We start from the raw sequence: 14,323 nt of genomic DNA on the forward strand, positions 1-14,323 counted from the left end.
TTGAGGTATTTGCATAACTTTTTTTATCCGTAAGACGTTTTTCTATTGGCCTTACCCCCAACTATCACCAATTGCCTATGCATGTCCTGTGTGTGATAGTGCTGATATGTCAAAGAAATGAAAGACTTTGTCTTATCAGTCTCAGGTCATAATTACATCCCTGTCTACTGTTTAATAGCCCGCCACTGTGAGGACTCATGATGAGCCTTCCATGGGAAACTAACATTCTTATTGTTTGTAGAAAAAAAAGCCTGTGAATGACTATTTTTTAATTTACAATGTTTTGCTTTTATAAGCTCTGCATGTAAAACTATTAATGTTTCATTAGAGAAAGTAGAATTCCAGAATTATCCCACTGATGATTTCAGTACAGTTTGACAAAATTGCTCATTCTGTGATTCCAAGTTAGGAATATACTAACATTATAAAAAATAAATGCAAAAGATAAAAAAAGCATAATTAATAGGATTAAACATTTTCTATAGAGCATGTTAAAACAACTGTGTCATAAGCTGCTGAAATCATGGTCTTGCTTATATTGTCCTGTACTTGACCGTTATCCATGGGACTCATGGATAACGTTGGATACTGTATCCTCTTGCTGCATTTAGAATTGCTTTAGAAGTAGTATCTTTTTTATAGTCATCAGAGTGCCCTGGTTTACACAAGTATATGTTAGTCCTTCGTCTTAAGGTCAACTCTCCAAGATCGGTTTTAAAAGAGAACTATTGTTTACATCAATTACACTTGACAATCCCAAAATGTTGTTCTATATATTTATGATATTACGTAATTAGAGGCAAATATTTAAAATCTTAAATTTTTTAAGCTCACAGGGCTCAAAGTAACGTCAAGATTTCCACAGAAATGGTTGGTAAATTTGATCTCTTTGCTGAGTGAAGTGACATGACCTGCTAATGTGGTCTGAACCTCCTCAAAGCTTTCTAAGCTTTTGAAAGGGACTATTCAGTAAACATCGTCCCAGCACTACATGGCACTTTTAGTGGCTTTGTATCTTTTGCAGGTTTGGATCAAACCAGTCAGAGCGTCACATCTGCGTGGGCCAAAGTTGACATTTCTGTCCTGAATTTGCAGATCGCAGCTGGCCCGAGTGCACCTGGAGCAGCACCTCCACCGCCAGTACCAGGGGGAGCAGCACCTCCTCCTCCTCCACCGCCCCCTCCTCCTCCACCTGGTGGCTGTCCCCCGCCGCCTCCACCGCCTCCTCTCCCTGGCCATGCTTGCATTCCACCACCACCTCCGCCACCTCCTCCAGGTGGAGGACCTCCACCTCCCCCTGGATTTGGCGGCCCACCCCCTCCACCTCCCTTTGGGGGACTGGGTGCGCCTGCATTGCCTGTCATTAAGCTGCCTTATGGACTGGAGCCCAAGAAGGTCTACAAGCCTGAAACCGTGATGAAGAGGGTCAACTGGACCAAGGTACGTCATCTACGCATTAATTCACTGCTATGTAGATTCTCATAATCACATTTAATACTAATAATTTGAGACTGTAAGGAAAATATCAACACACTGTTTTCACGTGAAATATGCAATCTATTTCCAGTCACACGTGCAAACAATTTGCACTGTGGCTTTAGTGAACTCTTGAGCTTGTGGCCTACACAATAAGAAGATGCGAAGTTGAGGTTTCCATCCGAAAGGAGCTCATTTCAAATGCACTCTTAATCTAGTCAAACAACCGTTCAGCCAAAGCCACACTATTCCACACTCAGCACCCATTTCAAAGGATTCAACAGTAAACAATTTTCGCTGCTCAAATGTCCTTGGATTTGCACATTCTTAGCATAATTGAATGAAGACTGGCTTGTGTAACGTTCCATCACATTTGAATACAATTTCAATGGTATATTCACTTGCATCCGGACTCTATTCTACCACAGATAATTTATCCATCGCCCCAGGAGCTCTAGTCATTAATTTAATGCTTCTCCACTGATACTTGTGTGACCTTGCGTTTTAGTCTTCAATTACCGACCGCAAATAAAATAACTCGCCAATTCTTTTGACGTCATGTTAGCAGTTCAATGATATATACTGCTTTCAGTGGAATCAAGTCATTTATTAAAAATATTTTTTTGAGAAAACAATTGCAAGTAAATAAATCAGTTGTGTTTTTGTTTCTTTGCTACATTTTGCATTCAACAACAGGCAACAGATGACTCACAGAAATAAATGCAAGTCGACTCTTGCACTGCAAGCAGCATGTTACAGGTTGAATTATTTGTCACCTCAAGAATTCTTCAAAATGCCAAGCGTACAAAGGCTTGAGTTTCCTGAGCAGTAGGTGAAATTATTAATAGTGTCATAGAGCACTATGGGATATCATGCCCACTGCATAAACAGTAGGGAAAACAACAATTTGTTTTTTTGTTTCTTAATACCAAGGGGGACTGTGTTGGTTTGTGCTTTGATATTTTAAATGCCGTTACTCATTTTGTTGTGCAGTATCTGTGTGATTTCACATATATGATTTGTGCGCATGCAGTGCAGTGCAAATGGCCATTGTGAAGAGCACAGAGACAGGTTAATGTGCGGGAGCATTAACCTTGCCTCCACAGGAAATGTAGTTTGGTGATGCAAATGAAATTCATAACCACCTGAGGAAAAACAATCTGTGTCTCTTGTGTCGATTAAGTGGGACATGAGTCGTCTGTCTTCTCTATGTGCAGCAGATGGAAGTATAGGAGCGCCAGCAGCGATTATGATTTGGTTGTATGAAGAAGGGAAGAAGAGGAAAGAAATGATGGTTTTCATACCTGTATCACTTCTGTTTACTACCCCACACATGTCCAATAAGATTATGGCTCACACACAACAGTAGTCTTCTACTTGACTAGTAGAAGCTGCATTCTGTTGCCAGACACCTCAGGACACCCTCAGAAGGCCCATGACCATTCTCAGATGACTCACAACTGTTTTGGAGGCACAAGGGAGACCTACACAATATTAGGAAGGTGGTCATATTGTTATGCCTGATCAGTGAACCATATATGACTAAAATATGAATTTGAATATGAAAATTATTAGAATTTGTAATAACTTTAGTGGTGTGCTCATGTGGGATATAGGATCTCACTTAATGGAAAGATGGGTTGTGACTAAGGTGGCTTAAATTGTTGTTTTTTGTCATTATTTTGACACAACTTGGAGTTAAGAAAAGTTATAATTTCTACAGCATTCTTCATACAGGAACGGCTAATTTGTTGCATCACTGTCACACATATTAAACCTTTTGGGTTGGTAGATTTAGATGTGTCTCTTAGCTTTGGTTATTTTATTGAAAGCAGTTTAAAGAGAGAAATGTCATTTAGTGTTTCTGTAATTTAATTTAATGTTCTGACTGCGTATAAACAGTCAGTATTCTGCTTGAACATTCACAACAAAAAGAAGGCAGTTCTTACATCAACAGACACGGTTTTCAGCAGATGACAAGCTTTTAATTACAAGGTAATTAGCCATTAACAAATCAAAATGCGATAGTTAAAACACTGTTTGGTTAATAAGTGAATCGTTTTCATTATTTGTAGTTTGAGTTGTGGTGGTGAAACAGTAAAATATCAAACATATGAATCATTACATGATTGAATTTTGTCTACATTTCGTGTTTCACCTCTTTTCTGAATTAGGTTATCACAGACATGACAGATTGCCTTGTAGGACTATGAGCGGGCTGTATGAGCGCAAATAAGAGCACGGAGGCACTTTATTATCTGTACTCAACACCACAACGCGCTCATGCTGAAAGTTTCATAAACTTCCATTAACTCACCTAGACTGTGCAACACAGTTCTACTTATCACCATTACTATATGGTATGAGAATGATTGTCTAATAGCAGCTGGAAGTATGTCTGTATTGCAGAAGTGTTTTGCAGAACTCAGCCACTACTGTAGTATATTAGGAGATCTCACTATAGCATTTGACATATTGTGCAGCAGAAGTAGTCTCACACACTAATTGCTAGCATTAACTGCAGCATGTTAGATGTGTTCGCTGAAGTCTGGGTCTCTCTGTGCATTCATTTCCTGTCTATTTGTCTATCGGCGTGTGTGGTTAAGTTCCTATTTCTTCTTTTACCGATGCCTTTATTTACCTTTATTACTGGAGATTACAGTGTGTATGGAAACTTCCAGGGTTGGAGTTATTATCTGAGTTTTGTTCAGGTCTAACTAACGTCAGGGTGGAGATCAGTAAATAATAATTCAACGTGTTTACCAAAGTCATGACACACAGACAAAACAGCGCTGCCGCAGCGGTAGAGATCCATTAGAGACATCAGCTATAATATTCTACTGCACCCCAGATGATGTCGGGGTTTATTTTCATACAGATCGTGAGACTGTGATTGGATCTGGAGACGCATTTGGAGACACATGTTGATGCCAGGTCTGAACACACGTGCCTAAAGCTGGCCACTTGCAATCGGATGGCCCAGATCGGACCTTGATGCAAGGTCTGAACAGGGCCTCAGGTGCTTGGTTGCTTCTCGGGGGCTTTCCTGTGTCACCCAAATCTAGGCAGGAAGAGCATTCAAACAGGGCGAGGCTTTGATGTGTCGGCTTTATTTAGGGTCCATGTACATGTCATCATTTAGCCATATTCATGTGATTCACCATCACATGGAAAATAAAAAAAAAGAACAGCAAGTCTTCTTTCCTTTTTGTCTCTTTGTGTTTACCCTTTGCCACTCAGATGCTAAGGATACCAGAGAAGGGCATGCCTGTGTCCACACACACACACAAAAAAAACACTCCCAAACCCCATCTCCAGTGAGAAGAACTTTTGATTGGCAGCTTGGTGGAATGACGGTTTCTGATTGTGGTGATAATGGAATCCTTGTGTCATTGCAGATAGTGCCTCAGGAAATGGCAGAGAATTGCTTCTGGATCAAAGTCAAAGAAGAGAAGTTTGAGAATCCTGACCTATTTGCTCAGCTCTCCCTCTGCTTCTCCTCGCAGAGCAAAGGTAAGGAGGCATCGTCCCTCTCCACCCCATCTTTAATTAATCTGCACACATATGCTTCATTTGGCCTCCGCGACAAAAGGTGCCAAGCCACTTTCATCTTGTGACAACGATTTTTCTCGCTGAAATGTTAATTATCTTAAAACCAAGTCCTTTTCCCCTTGCATATGGACACCATCGCTGTATGCACTCAATTCAAATCTCTATGCCAATTAGTGATACCAGTGCTCTTGTTGCGGTGTGTTCATGTGTCTTTGAGAAAGCTTGCAATGTAATGTGTGCTATTTTTGTGCGCGTGGATGTGCACAAACTTGAACCGAGGGCAGCTATGCTCGGTTTGCTTCTTGCCTTTTCCAGTCCAGTAGGCCAGTCCTCCATCAGGGAGGCTTTGGTGAAGGAAGCTCTGGGAGTTTACTTGTCCCGGCCAGTTTGTTTCTCAGATACACAACCAGGCTACCTAACTTGCTGATGAATAACACAAGCAGTGCAGAGCGAGTTTGTTTTTATACGGAAGAGGGTGTATGAAGGCACTTGATGTATTCCTCCCATGACAAGTTGAGTGTTTTCCACTTCTTTGACAGTGTGTATGTGTGTGTGTGTGTGTTTATGTGTGTTGCACACCCCTCTAATTCTAGCAGCAGTGGGAGGGGAGAAGCCTGAGCCCTGTCAAGCGCAGAACAGTCAAATCGGAGCTCTGTCAGCGTGTGTGGACATAACTATACAGAATCTTCCAACTTTTCTCATATACCCACCGTCTGTTTGGACACCAGTCAGCCCTCCAGCGGCTTCTTGCTGTGTCTTTCTCACAGCCTCCAGGTCTACAAACTAGACTCATCTCTTTTTTGTACTGTGAAATAAATAGCAATTTTCCCCGGGCTGCCGCAAGGTGATTTGTTGGCATAATACAGATGGAAGGAGAATGTGGGTTGGAAAGAACAGTTGTTGCAAAGCTTAATGAAGTGGCAGGGATAGACTGGGCAGTCATGCCCATCTCTTTTTGTCTTTCACTGCAGGATATCTGTAAGGCGCTATATATTTTTTTAGCAAATTCTGAAGTAACTTATGATCAAACCATTTATCCATTGCACATTTAATTATTTTCACTGTATTTTTAATGCATTACACATTTAAAAAAAAAACAAAAAAAAAACAGGGAGAACCTGCTTTTAGGTGTTAGATGTACATCAGCACCATGCTTTTAGATAGATAGATTCCTAAGATAAAATATACAACTTAACGTTTGGAGTTCCACAGACATGGTTGTAATTCAGCACTAAATGTCCTTTTAAATTCTTTATTAAATTCACTTTCACTCCCACTGGGGTTTCAAAAAAGCTCTATAGATAACCCATGTTCCCGCTGGCAGGGTAGGAATTCATGATCCAGCATTTCCCTCGGGAGTTACCTTAGCTGGATCCCTATCAATTACCCCTGTAGCGACTTCACTGAATCAGCTCTTTTCCCTCTATTGTTGAAACAGAACATGATTTGCTCATGAATGAAAAATGCTGTTTAATGTTTGATACCTACCCCCCACCCCCTTTCATTGAAGTTGAAAGTCAATGAGTCTGGCTTTGATGTAGATGGTATTGCAGAAAAGGTGCAAGATGGGATTTTCCTAAAGTGATAGTAGTTAATTTGTTTTCCTCTCTTTTGTGTTTCATGATTCATGCGGTCTAGTCAAATGCACTCCGTCTGAGGATAAGTGAACATTAAACATTTTGTCAAAAAGATCTCCGCCTTATTTCCACTTTGAGTCTGACCTATTTGGGTGTAGAGTCTTCATTCATCTCAAGTCCAGTAGTTTATCCGATATTGTTGCAGGTTTAAGCAGTTTTGGGGGTTCGCATGTCGAGGCCAGCGCTCGAAAGATTAATTCCCAAGGTCTTATACTTTCATTGTAACCTCTCATTGTAACTGCGGACTATAAATCCTACCTGCTGATTTGACAAACAAGTCGCTGGTGAAAACAGACTTCATTTGTCTGGGATATTGCCACTGTTTTTTTTTCTATCACATACTCACTTGTTGGTTTTTCCTTTGCTTCTTTGTGGTACCTCCATCTTTGCCACGAGATATGGATATTTATAAGTGAAGCACACACTTTAGGGGCCTAGTGTATCGTGAAAGATGAGGCAAGCAGGTGTAAATGCCTTCCCTGCAGAGCTGCCCTGAGAAAATGGTGCAAAAAAGGCTTCTGTTATCTCCACGTTCCTTGGGGTTCTTGCTTGTTACTTGCATTGTTGAAGAACAACACTTTGGCAGTAAAAGAAAAAAAAAGAATCACTTTAACAGCCCCCAATTTTCAGATGCTTATTGCGCTCAGAGGCCTCGAAAACAACTGAGAATGCAAGACTGTCATCTCCCCCGCTGCTTTTATGAGTCTTACTGTTTAATGAGTTTTACCAAGAAAAGGAAATGATAATCAAGAGGGATTTCAAGCTCAGCTTCAATCTACTAAAAGTGGCTCTTTATTTTTTTTTCTTTGTCATTTGTTATGAGATGGTTCTTTGGCCTGATTGAAAAGTTAACACATATGTCAGTTCTGAGGTACACTGAGGCCACAGACATGCAACTGAAGACACACTGGCTGCGCTGACTGGTTCCACACTTGTGAAAAATCTCTTTTCTTTCTTTCTTTCTTTCTTTCTTTCTTTTCAGTTCAATAGTACTGATATAGCAAGAAAACCCCAGTGTTTCCTGTTTTTAGTTTAATGTATTGCCTTCTTTCAAGGATATATACATACACCCTCGCTTTTCTTTAATTTTATTATTTATTTAAAAAATCAACTTATTGTGCTAAATCACATTTCTCAGTTGTAAATTGTTCTTTTCCCTCCATGAAGGAAATACATTTAATCCTGTTATTAATACCAGCCTTATTCGCATGAGATGCATTAGTCTAGAAGACTGTAACACAGTTTTTTGGGATGCTACACTTAAAGGTACACACCTCCGTCACTGGTGTCGAGGCAGGTTTCACCTTTGGCACCATGGAGTGCTTTGTGATCGGAAAATTGTTTCCACCCACACACAGAGCTGAAAGATCTGTTATCACAGACAGACATCTCTATTATTTCTCCATCACCACCCAGGTTTTTCAACGTCTGTGCAACTTGTGTACGAGACATTAAATGGGTCCTGTTGAACAACCTTGCCACACCATGGACTTATTTTATTTCCCTTACAAATTTTTTTTTTTTTAATTCTCTTTCATTGCTCCCTTTCTCTCGTCCTTTTCCCTTTCTTCTGCCTTCACTTGACTGTATCGGCTTTTCCCTCTTTCTTTACTCTCTTCTCCATTGACTTGGCTCTCTCTTTTTTCTTTTACTCCTCATCTCCCCTCAGTTCGCTTTATCAATCAGTGGGTTGTGCCTTTGTACGGCTCTTGGGATCAAATCAGATTCACTCTGGGATTGAATGTGTGTAGCCATGGCCTCCTGCATTTGAAAGGCAATTCATTCAGCTGGAACTTTGCAGTTCAATTTGAAACAAGATTGATGTTGGCAAACTCCACACCCCCTTTCTTGCAAAATGTTTCCTCCATTGCCCACATCAATTGCTGACGGACAAAGGGCATATGCCACTTTGTAATGGTGATGTCTGTGCTGCTCAGCAGAAACAACACAAAGAAGGAAAAGGAGGTTATTCCACAAGTGCAAACCCCGGATATACTGTATATTTGCATATGCAGTAGCTCGGTATTCTGTATGTTAAACCCACTCTGATGGCCAAAGTTCAATTTTATGTTTTTTAAATTATATATCCTGCATTATACGTCATCTACTGTGGGACCAACATTATTTCAAAGTGTTGATGTAATCCTGAACTTGTGGGCGTGTACATTTATTTTGACCAATAAAACGTGGTCATTTTCATGTCCTTCCTTCCACATGTGCATCTCCTTCACCAGCCGCTCCACTCTAGGCTCGAATATATATGGCCTTTGCCTGCTCAGGCATTTGGAGCTGGGCATTTTGGAAGGTTCCATTGTGGAGTTGTCCGCATTGTGTAATCCAGTAAATAAAATTAGTTTGGCTTGAAAGTCAGTGACTCCCATACTTCTGCAGAGAGAAAACAGGCTTCATGAAGATGAATGTAAATCCCCACAAAGCCTGCATGGGACGAGGGGAAGACGCATCATTTGGAAAAAAATCAAAAACTGACTGAGAAACATACATAGAGAGAAAGAAACAAAAACGGTTTAGGAACAACTCAAAAAACACAAAGAACAGCGCAAGGTGTTGACCTGGCCTCCAAATTCACTAGATCCCAAACTGATCAAGTATCTGTGGGATGATCCACAGAGGCCCCTCCCCTCAACCCACAGAACCCAAAGGCCCCCACTAACAGCATCCTGTTTCCAGACACCACAGGACACCCTCAGAAGGACCATGTCCATTCTCTCATGAGTCACAACTGTTTTGGAGGCACAAGGGAGACCTACACAATATTACCAAGATGGTCATAATGATATGCCTGATCTGTGTATATAATATTGTCTGTGTTATTTCACTTTATTGCCTGGTGTTTTTTTGTGACCCCACCAAACTGCGTTATCGTTATCGTAAAGGTCAGCTCTGGAAAGGTAAGTGATGGCTGCAGTCATCCTCCCCGCCATCACAAAGGATTTGATCAAAGCCCTCAGTAGTTCTCCTCACTCTGACACCCATTTTCCTTTACCTCTGTCCCTACAGCTCTGCCCACCACACACACACACACACTCTCTCCCCACTGAGCCAATGCACACCAGCAGATTCTCAATCCCTGCTACAAAGCCCCAGCAGCAGGGCGGTAATGACCCGGCCACAACGGCAGTAATGATGGAATCAGTGGGGGGTTTAGCTGGCTCTCTGACTCTCCCTAATAAGTCCCCTAATAACTCTGTTAACATCAGGGCTGACCTGGCCACCGGATCAAACACACTCACGCATGGTCGGCCACCGTGGTCGCATGACACTCGGTAACCTCTCAGAGAAGAAAACTGTTGCTGACCAGCACTCTGTGTGCTGTGGCCCCACTGGCGCTTATTCACGTACAAGTCTATGGATAGAAGTTTTGGCTCTCAGAACAATGTAGTGACAATGATTGCTACTCACAATATTTAATCCTGTTAAGCTGTATTCACTGACAAACAATATGTCTTCTTGATAAAAACTTTGACGAGCTTGTTGCTCTTGACAAATAACAATTCCCAAGACTATTATTGAAGCTCTGCCTTTAAGATAATGATAATGCAATAAGGGCCTTAGTCTAATGAGTTTAGGCTCAACTCAAGACACTTGCAGCCCACTGTGGAATAGTCTGCCTTGTATTGATAGTGTGTATACATTGCTAAGCTTTGGATATTTTCTACGTCAGAGCGTTGGGAAGTCAGGCTGGATGCTTTGCCATGTTCCTCTGGAGAACATGGCTGTTTATTACTGATTGTGTTAATTGAGAGGAGGGAGCATCTGCTAAGGCCGCTTCCTCCGTATCTTTAGCCTGAGCTTTTCTTCTCTTGAAATCTCTCCCTTTCTCTTCCCTTATCTCCTCTTTCTGCGCTTGCTTCTGAAGTAATCTCTCCGGACTCGATGTTGTCCAACCGGAGTCAGGGCCAGCCTCGTAAAAAGACACCCACTCCAACTCTCAGGCTCATTGTTTAACAGCTTCAGTCTCCCACAAACAAGACCACAATTGGCCTTTTCCTGCATACTCATTTTGTAAACTGCCATCAGAGTGGAGAGATGCTTCCTTTTGGTGAATTGTTTTGATCACCCGAGATCTTTCCTTGCAACGCAAACACTCAATCAGACATCAGGCTAAATTTCAATTATTACTTGAAACAAATCAAAGAGGACGTTATCCCATTTTGGAAAAGAAAGGCCTCAAATTGTCGCATTTTCCACATTTTACAAAGGAGGGCATTAATTGCTGGTTCAGGCAGGAGACATTTGTCTCAATAAAACACAAACCACCCTGATGTTCATTCCTCTCTGTTTGAGGCACTAAGCCTACTGTGAATATCTCAGGGTCAGCTCTTTTCTTTGCACATCCCTGCACGTTTTTAATATATTACATATGAATGGAAATTAGGCCCTTAAATATTAATGACAAGTAATTGGTTTATTGTAGGAGACTATATTATGTGTGTGTGTGCATCTGTGCGAGAGAGAGAGGCAGAGCGAGTGGGAGAGAGAGAAATTTCCTCTCATTCCTGCTTCATATTGCCTTGCTGTGATGTCCCACTGATTTTAATCTTCTCTTCTCAGATGAGAGCCATTCTGGCTATCACAGTGCACTTTAACTTTAGCCCTCTGAATATTAGCTTTCTTTGATACCTGCCGCTTACAGCCTCCCAAGTCTACACCCTGCCAACTTTTATGTGCCTTCAGGTGCAATGTAATGTTCATCAAAAACTGTCTGTTCAAAAATAAATATCCCCCGTGCATCTAGATATTTTATTTCTTTTCCTTTACGCCCACACTTTTGGATAATCCCAGCTGATGCAGGTGTGGGATATATCAGTCTTTGTCATCCTTTTAATCTCCTCCAAAAGCATACATTTTTGTTTCAGTTTATCTTTAATATATTTATTTACCTATTTAAAAAATCCATTTTATTTAACCTTTTTATTTCACAGATATTTTCTTCTGATTTCTTTTGGGGTTTTTTTCAGTCTAGAATAGTTACCCAGACAACCCATACCCATGTCCATGTGGGCCCACACACTAAATAATGATAAGTCTGGAACAAGACAGCAAGGCAAAAAAAGGCTATGGAGTACCAAAGAGAAGTTTTTGAACATCATCCTAAATTTATTTATTTAAATGTTAAACTTGTGTTTATTTTTAGGTCTGTCCTGTTGCGGTTGTACTTTCACATCAAGACTTGGAATATCTTCCTTACAATTATCATTACATGTCATTTTCTGATATCGCTGTGTTTGTTGGGCCATACATATTAACAACCTCCATCCTTCCCCAGACCACTGTGGGAAACTGTAATCTGTTAGTGTAATATATTCAAAAGTGATATTTCAGTTTTACACAAACAGGAATATATATTTAGGTTGTGTGTGTTTTGTGAGCCGTGTGTATTTGTGTGCCTCCCTGTGTGTCATCCAATATATCCAGTGTCTGCCTAATTGAGTGATAGGATGCTTGTTAACAGTGGGGACTTGCCTTTAAAAAGAGGACAATGTCAGCGCTGTCACTGGAGCTTTTCACATGGAAAAGCCCCGGTGGAGCTTCATTAACTCACCCCCATGATCCCTGACAGCAGAATATGGAGCGCATATCTAATATCTAAGCTCAGAAGTATGAGTACAAGAGCCAGGAGTTTTATTGGGAATACTTGATGTGTGATGGTTCACTCTTCAGTGTGACTGGATGTAAGGAAGGGATTGAAAGATTGTGAAAGTTTGGGGGCTTTTTATTAAGGAAAAAAAAAATACACACACAAATTGCTTAATATGTAATGGCTTATCAGTACAAATATATGTTTTGTATTTCTCTGATCAGTTCCTCCATTTCAGAGTGATACGATGACGTTCAGCTTTCTATTAGCTATTTGAACAGCGTTCGCTCTTGTTGCTAGGTATTAATTTCAGGGGTTGATAGCTTTTGTTCTTCTTAAGCAGTGGATGTTTGTTTTTTTCTCTGAAAAGCCTCTAGACGCAGTTTGTTTTTCAAGCTGTTACAACTCAACCACCCGCTGTATTTCATAATCTCCTCTTAAATGAGATCGAACACATACTCCGTCGGCCACGCTGTTAACTCGCAGTTAATTCATCAATTGTAAGTGCAAATGTTTTACTAGTTTCTCAATTTTACACTTGTTGTCTAACTCCGACCTCTCCGAAAGTGCTTTGGGTCTGGCTCCATGTCGACTGGATGATTTCCATACAGATCAAAAAGGGTGCAGTGGCTAACACAACGCCTGACGGTGCACAGTAGCCTGCTGAGTTTGTTACATGGCATTAAGTTTAATTTGTCTTTGTGCCTCTTTGGTGGAATTGGTTTGCGACTACAAGTGGGCCGGCGGGTGACACTCCCACAGCCAATCTGTTTGGAATGGGATGGAGAGGAGACAGCAGCGCTGGGGGGAGAAGAGAGCAACTGTGATGTCACATGCAGGATAGGTAAACAATCAGAGTCCTATGTGTTCAAGATGGTGCCTCCTTGAATATAAACAATCATGACTTCTCACGCCACAGTGAGGTAAATTACTTTACGGACAGAAAAGGTTGAGATGAGGGAAGGAGAGAGTAAGGTAGACACAGCAGCCTGATTACAGACTGTGATCTACCCGAAAAAGGAGGAAAACATAAAAAGCAGCGACGCCGCTTGCGGGACATTGATCAAACCACTGGCATTTAAACCTTTTACTTGACTTTTGTAATTTTAGGTGTGTGTCAGATATAGCATATGTAGTTAAATCTAGTCAAATGTAATGCTGACAAATGCTAAGAAAACAGTGACTAATAGTGGTTTAGATAGACACAATAATAAATAATTTATGTATGTATGTAGGGCTGCAGCAAACACTTTTGCTTATTCACTTCATCTATGGATTTTTTTTGTTTAATCTATTGATTATTTTTAGAGTAGTCAATTAAGCCGTTCCACTAACTAAAGAGTCTATTCATCACAAAAGTTCTATTAAGTGCAAACCTAATTAGAAAAGATGTTGTTTATTGTAATCTGCTAAGAATTAGGAAACACAGTGTTGAGTATGATTTACCTTCAATTGCTTGTGTTGATTGTAATTGGAAATGCAGTTGATGCAGCTCATTTGGAAAAGGTTACTGACACCATTATAGAGTGTAATGTTAATGGAAATCTACCTTTAGTTTTATAGGTCTCTATTAGGGGTTGAATGACTTCGGATTTTTTGAAGTCAACTGATATGTGGTGAAAGTCGAGTCGACTCGTCAATGAGACAATGAAATCTATGTTCTTGACCTGACGACGTAGCTTTTCACACAAAAGAAGCTACGATGGCATTTTATTGAAGCTTGAACACAAACAACTGTCGGCCGTAGCCAGTAGTCAGCTAATAGACATATTAGTCCATATGAGCTTATCAATATTGTGTGCTGTAGATATGTATAGCCTATATAAATCAGCACCATCAATAGCGTTTAATAGTACTTCACAGCGTGTTATAAAATAGGGTAATGTAGCCAGGATAAAAAAAATGTGGTATATCTCCGAAGCCGTTTCCGTGTCTAGCAGCTAAAGGTCTATTCACCAGCAAATTGTTGACGTGCAGCCTCCTTCTCTCTGTTACTGCAGGTCGTTTAGTTAAGTCGTTAATTGCCTTTTCAGATGAGTGTGCTTTGCAGTAGTACATT

The 14,323-nt window shown here is 40.7% G+C and overlaps 1 protein-coding gene across 5 annotated transcripts in view; it reads left to right on the plus strand.

The window, feature by feature from the left end:
* The window catches only part of diaph2 (diaphanous-related formin 2), a 421,882-nt gene that overhangs the window by 144,729 nt on the left and 262,830 nt on the right, over nucleotides 1-14,323 (plus strand). For all 5 annotated transcript variants that reach the window (XM_084549618.1, XM_084549616.1, XM_084549619.1 and 2 more), the window contains 2 exons: nucleotides 1,096-1,440; nucleotides 4,875-4,989. In XM_084549618.1, coding sequence (XP_084405744.1) covers nucleotides 1,096-1,440; nucleotides 4,875-4,989 — 460 coding nt within the window. The remainder of the gene's footprint in view (nucleotides 1-1,095; nucleotides 1,441-4,874; nucleotides 4,990-14,323) is intronic.

The sequence above is a fragment of the Chelon labrosus genome (assembly GCF_963514085.1).
Source record: "Chelon labrosus genome assembly, chromosome: 8".
NCBI classification, from domain to species: Eukaryota; Metazoa; Chordata; class Actinopteri; order Mugiliformes; family Mugilidae; genus Chelon; species Chelon labrosus.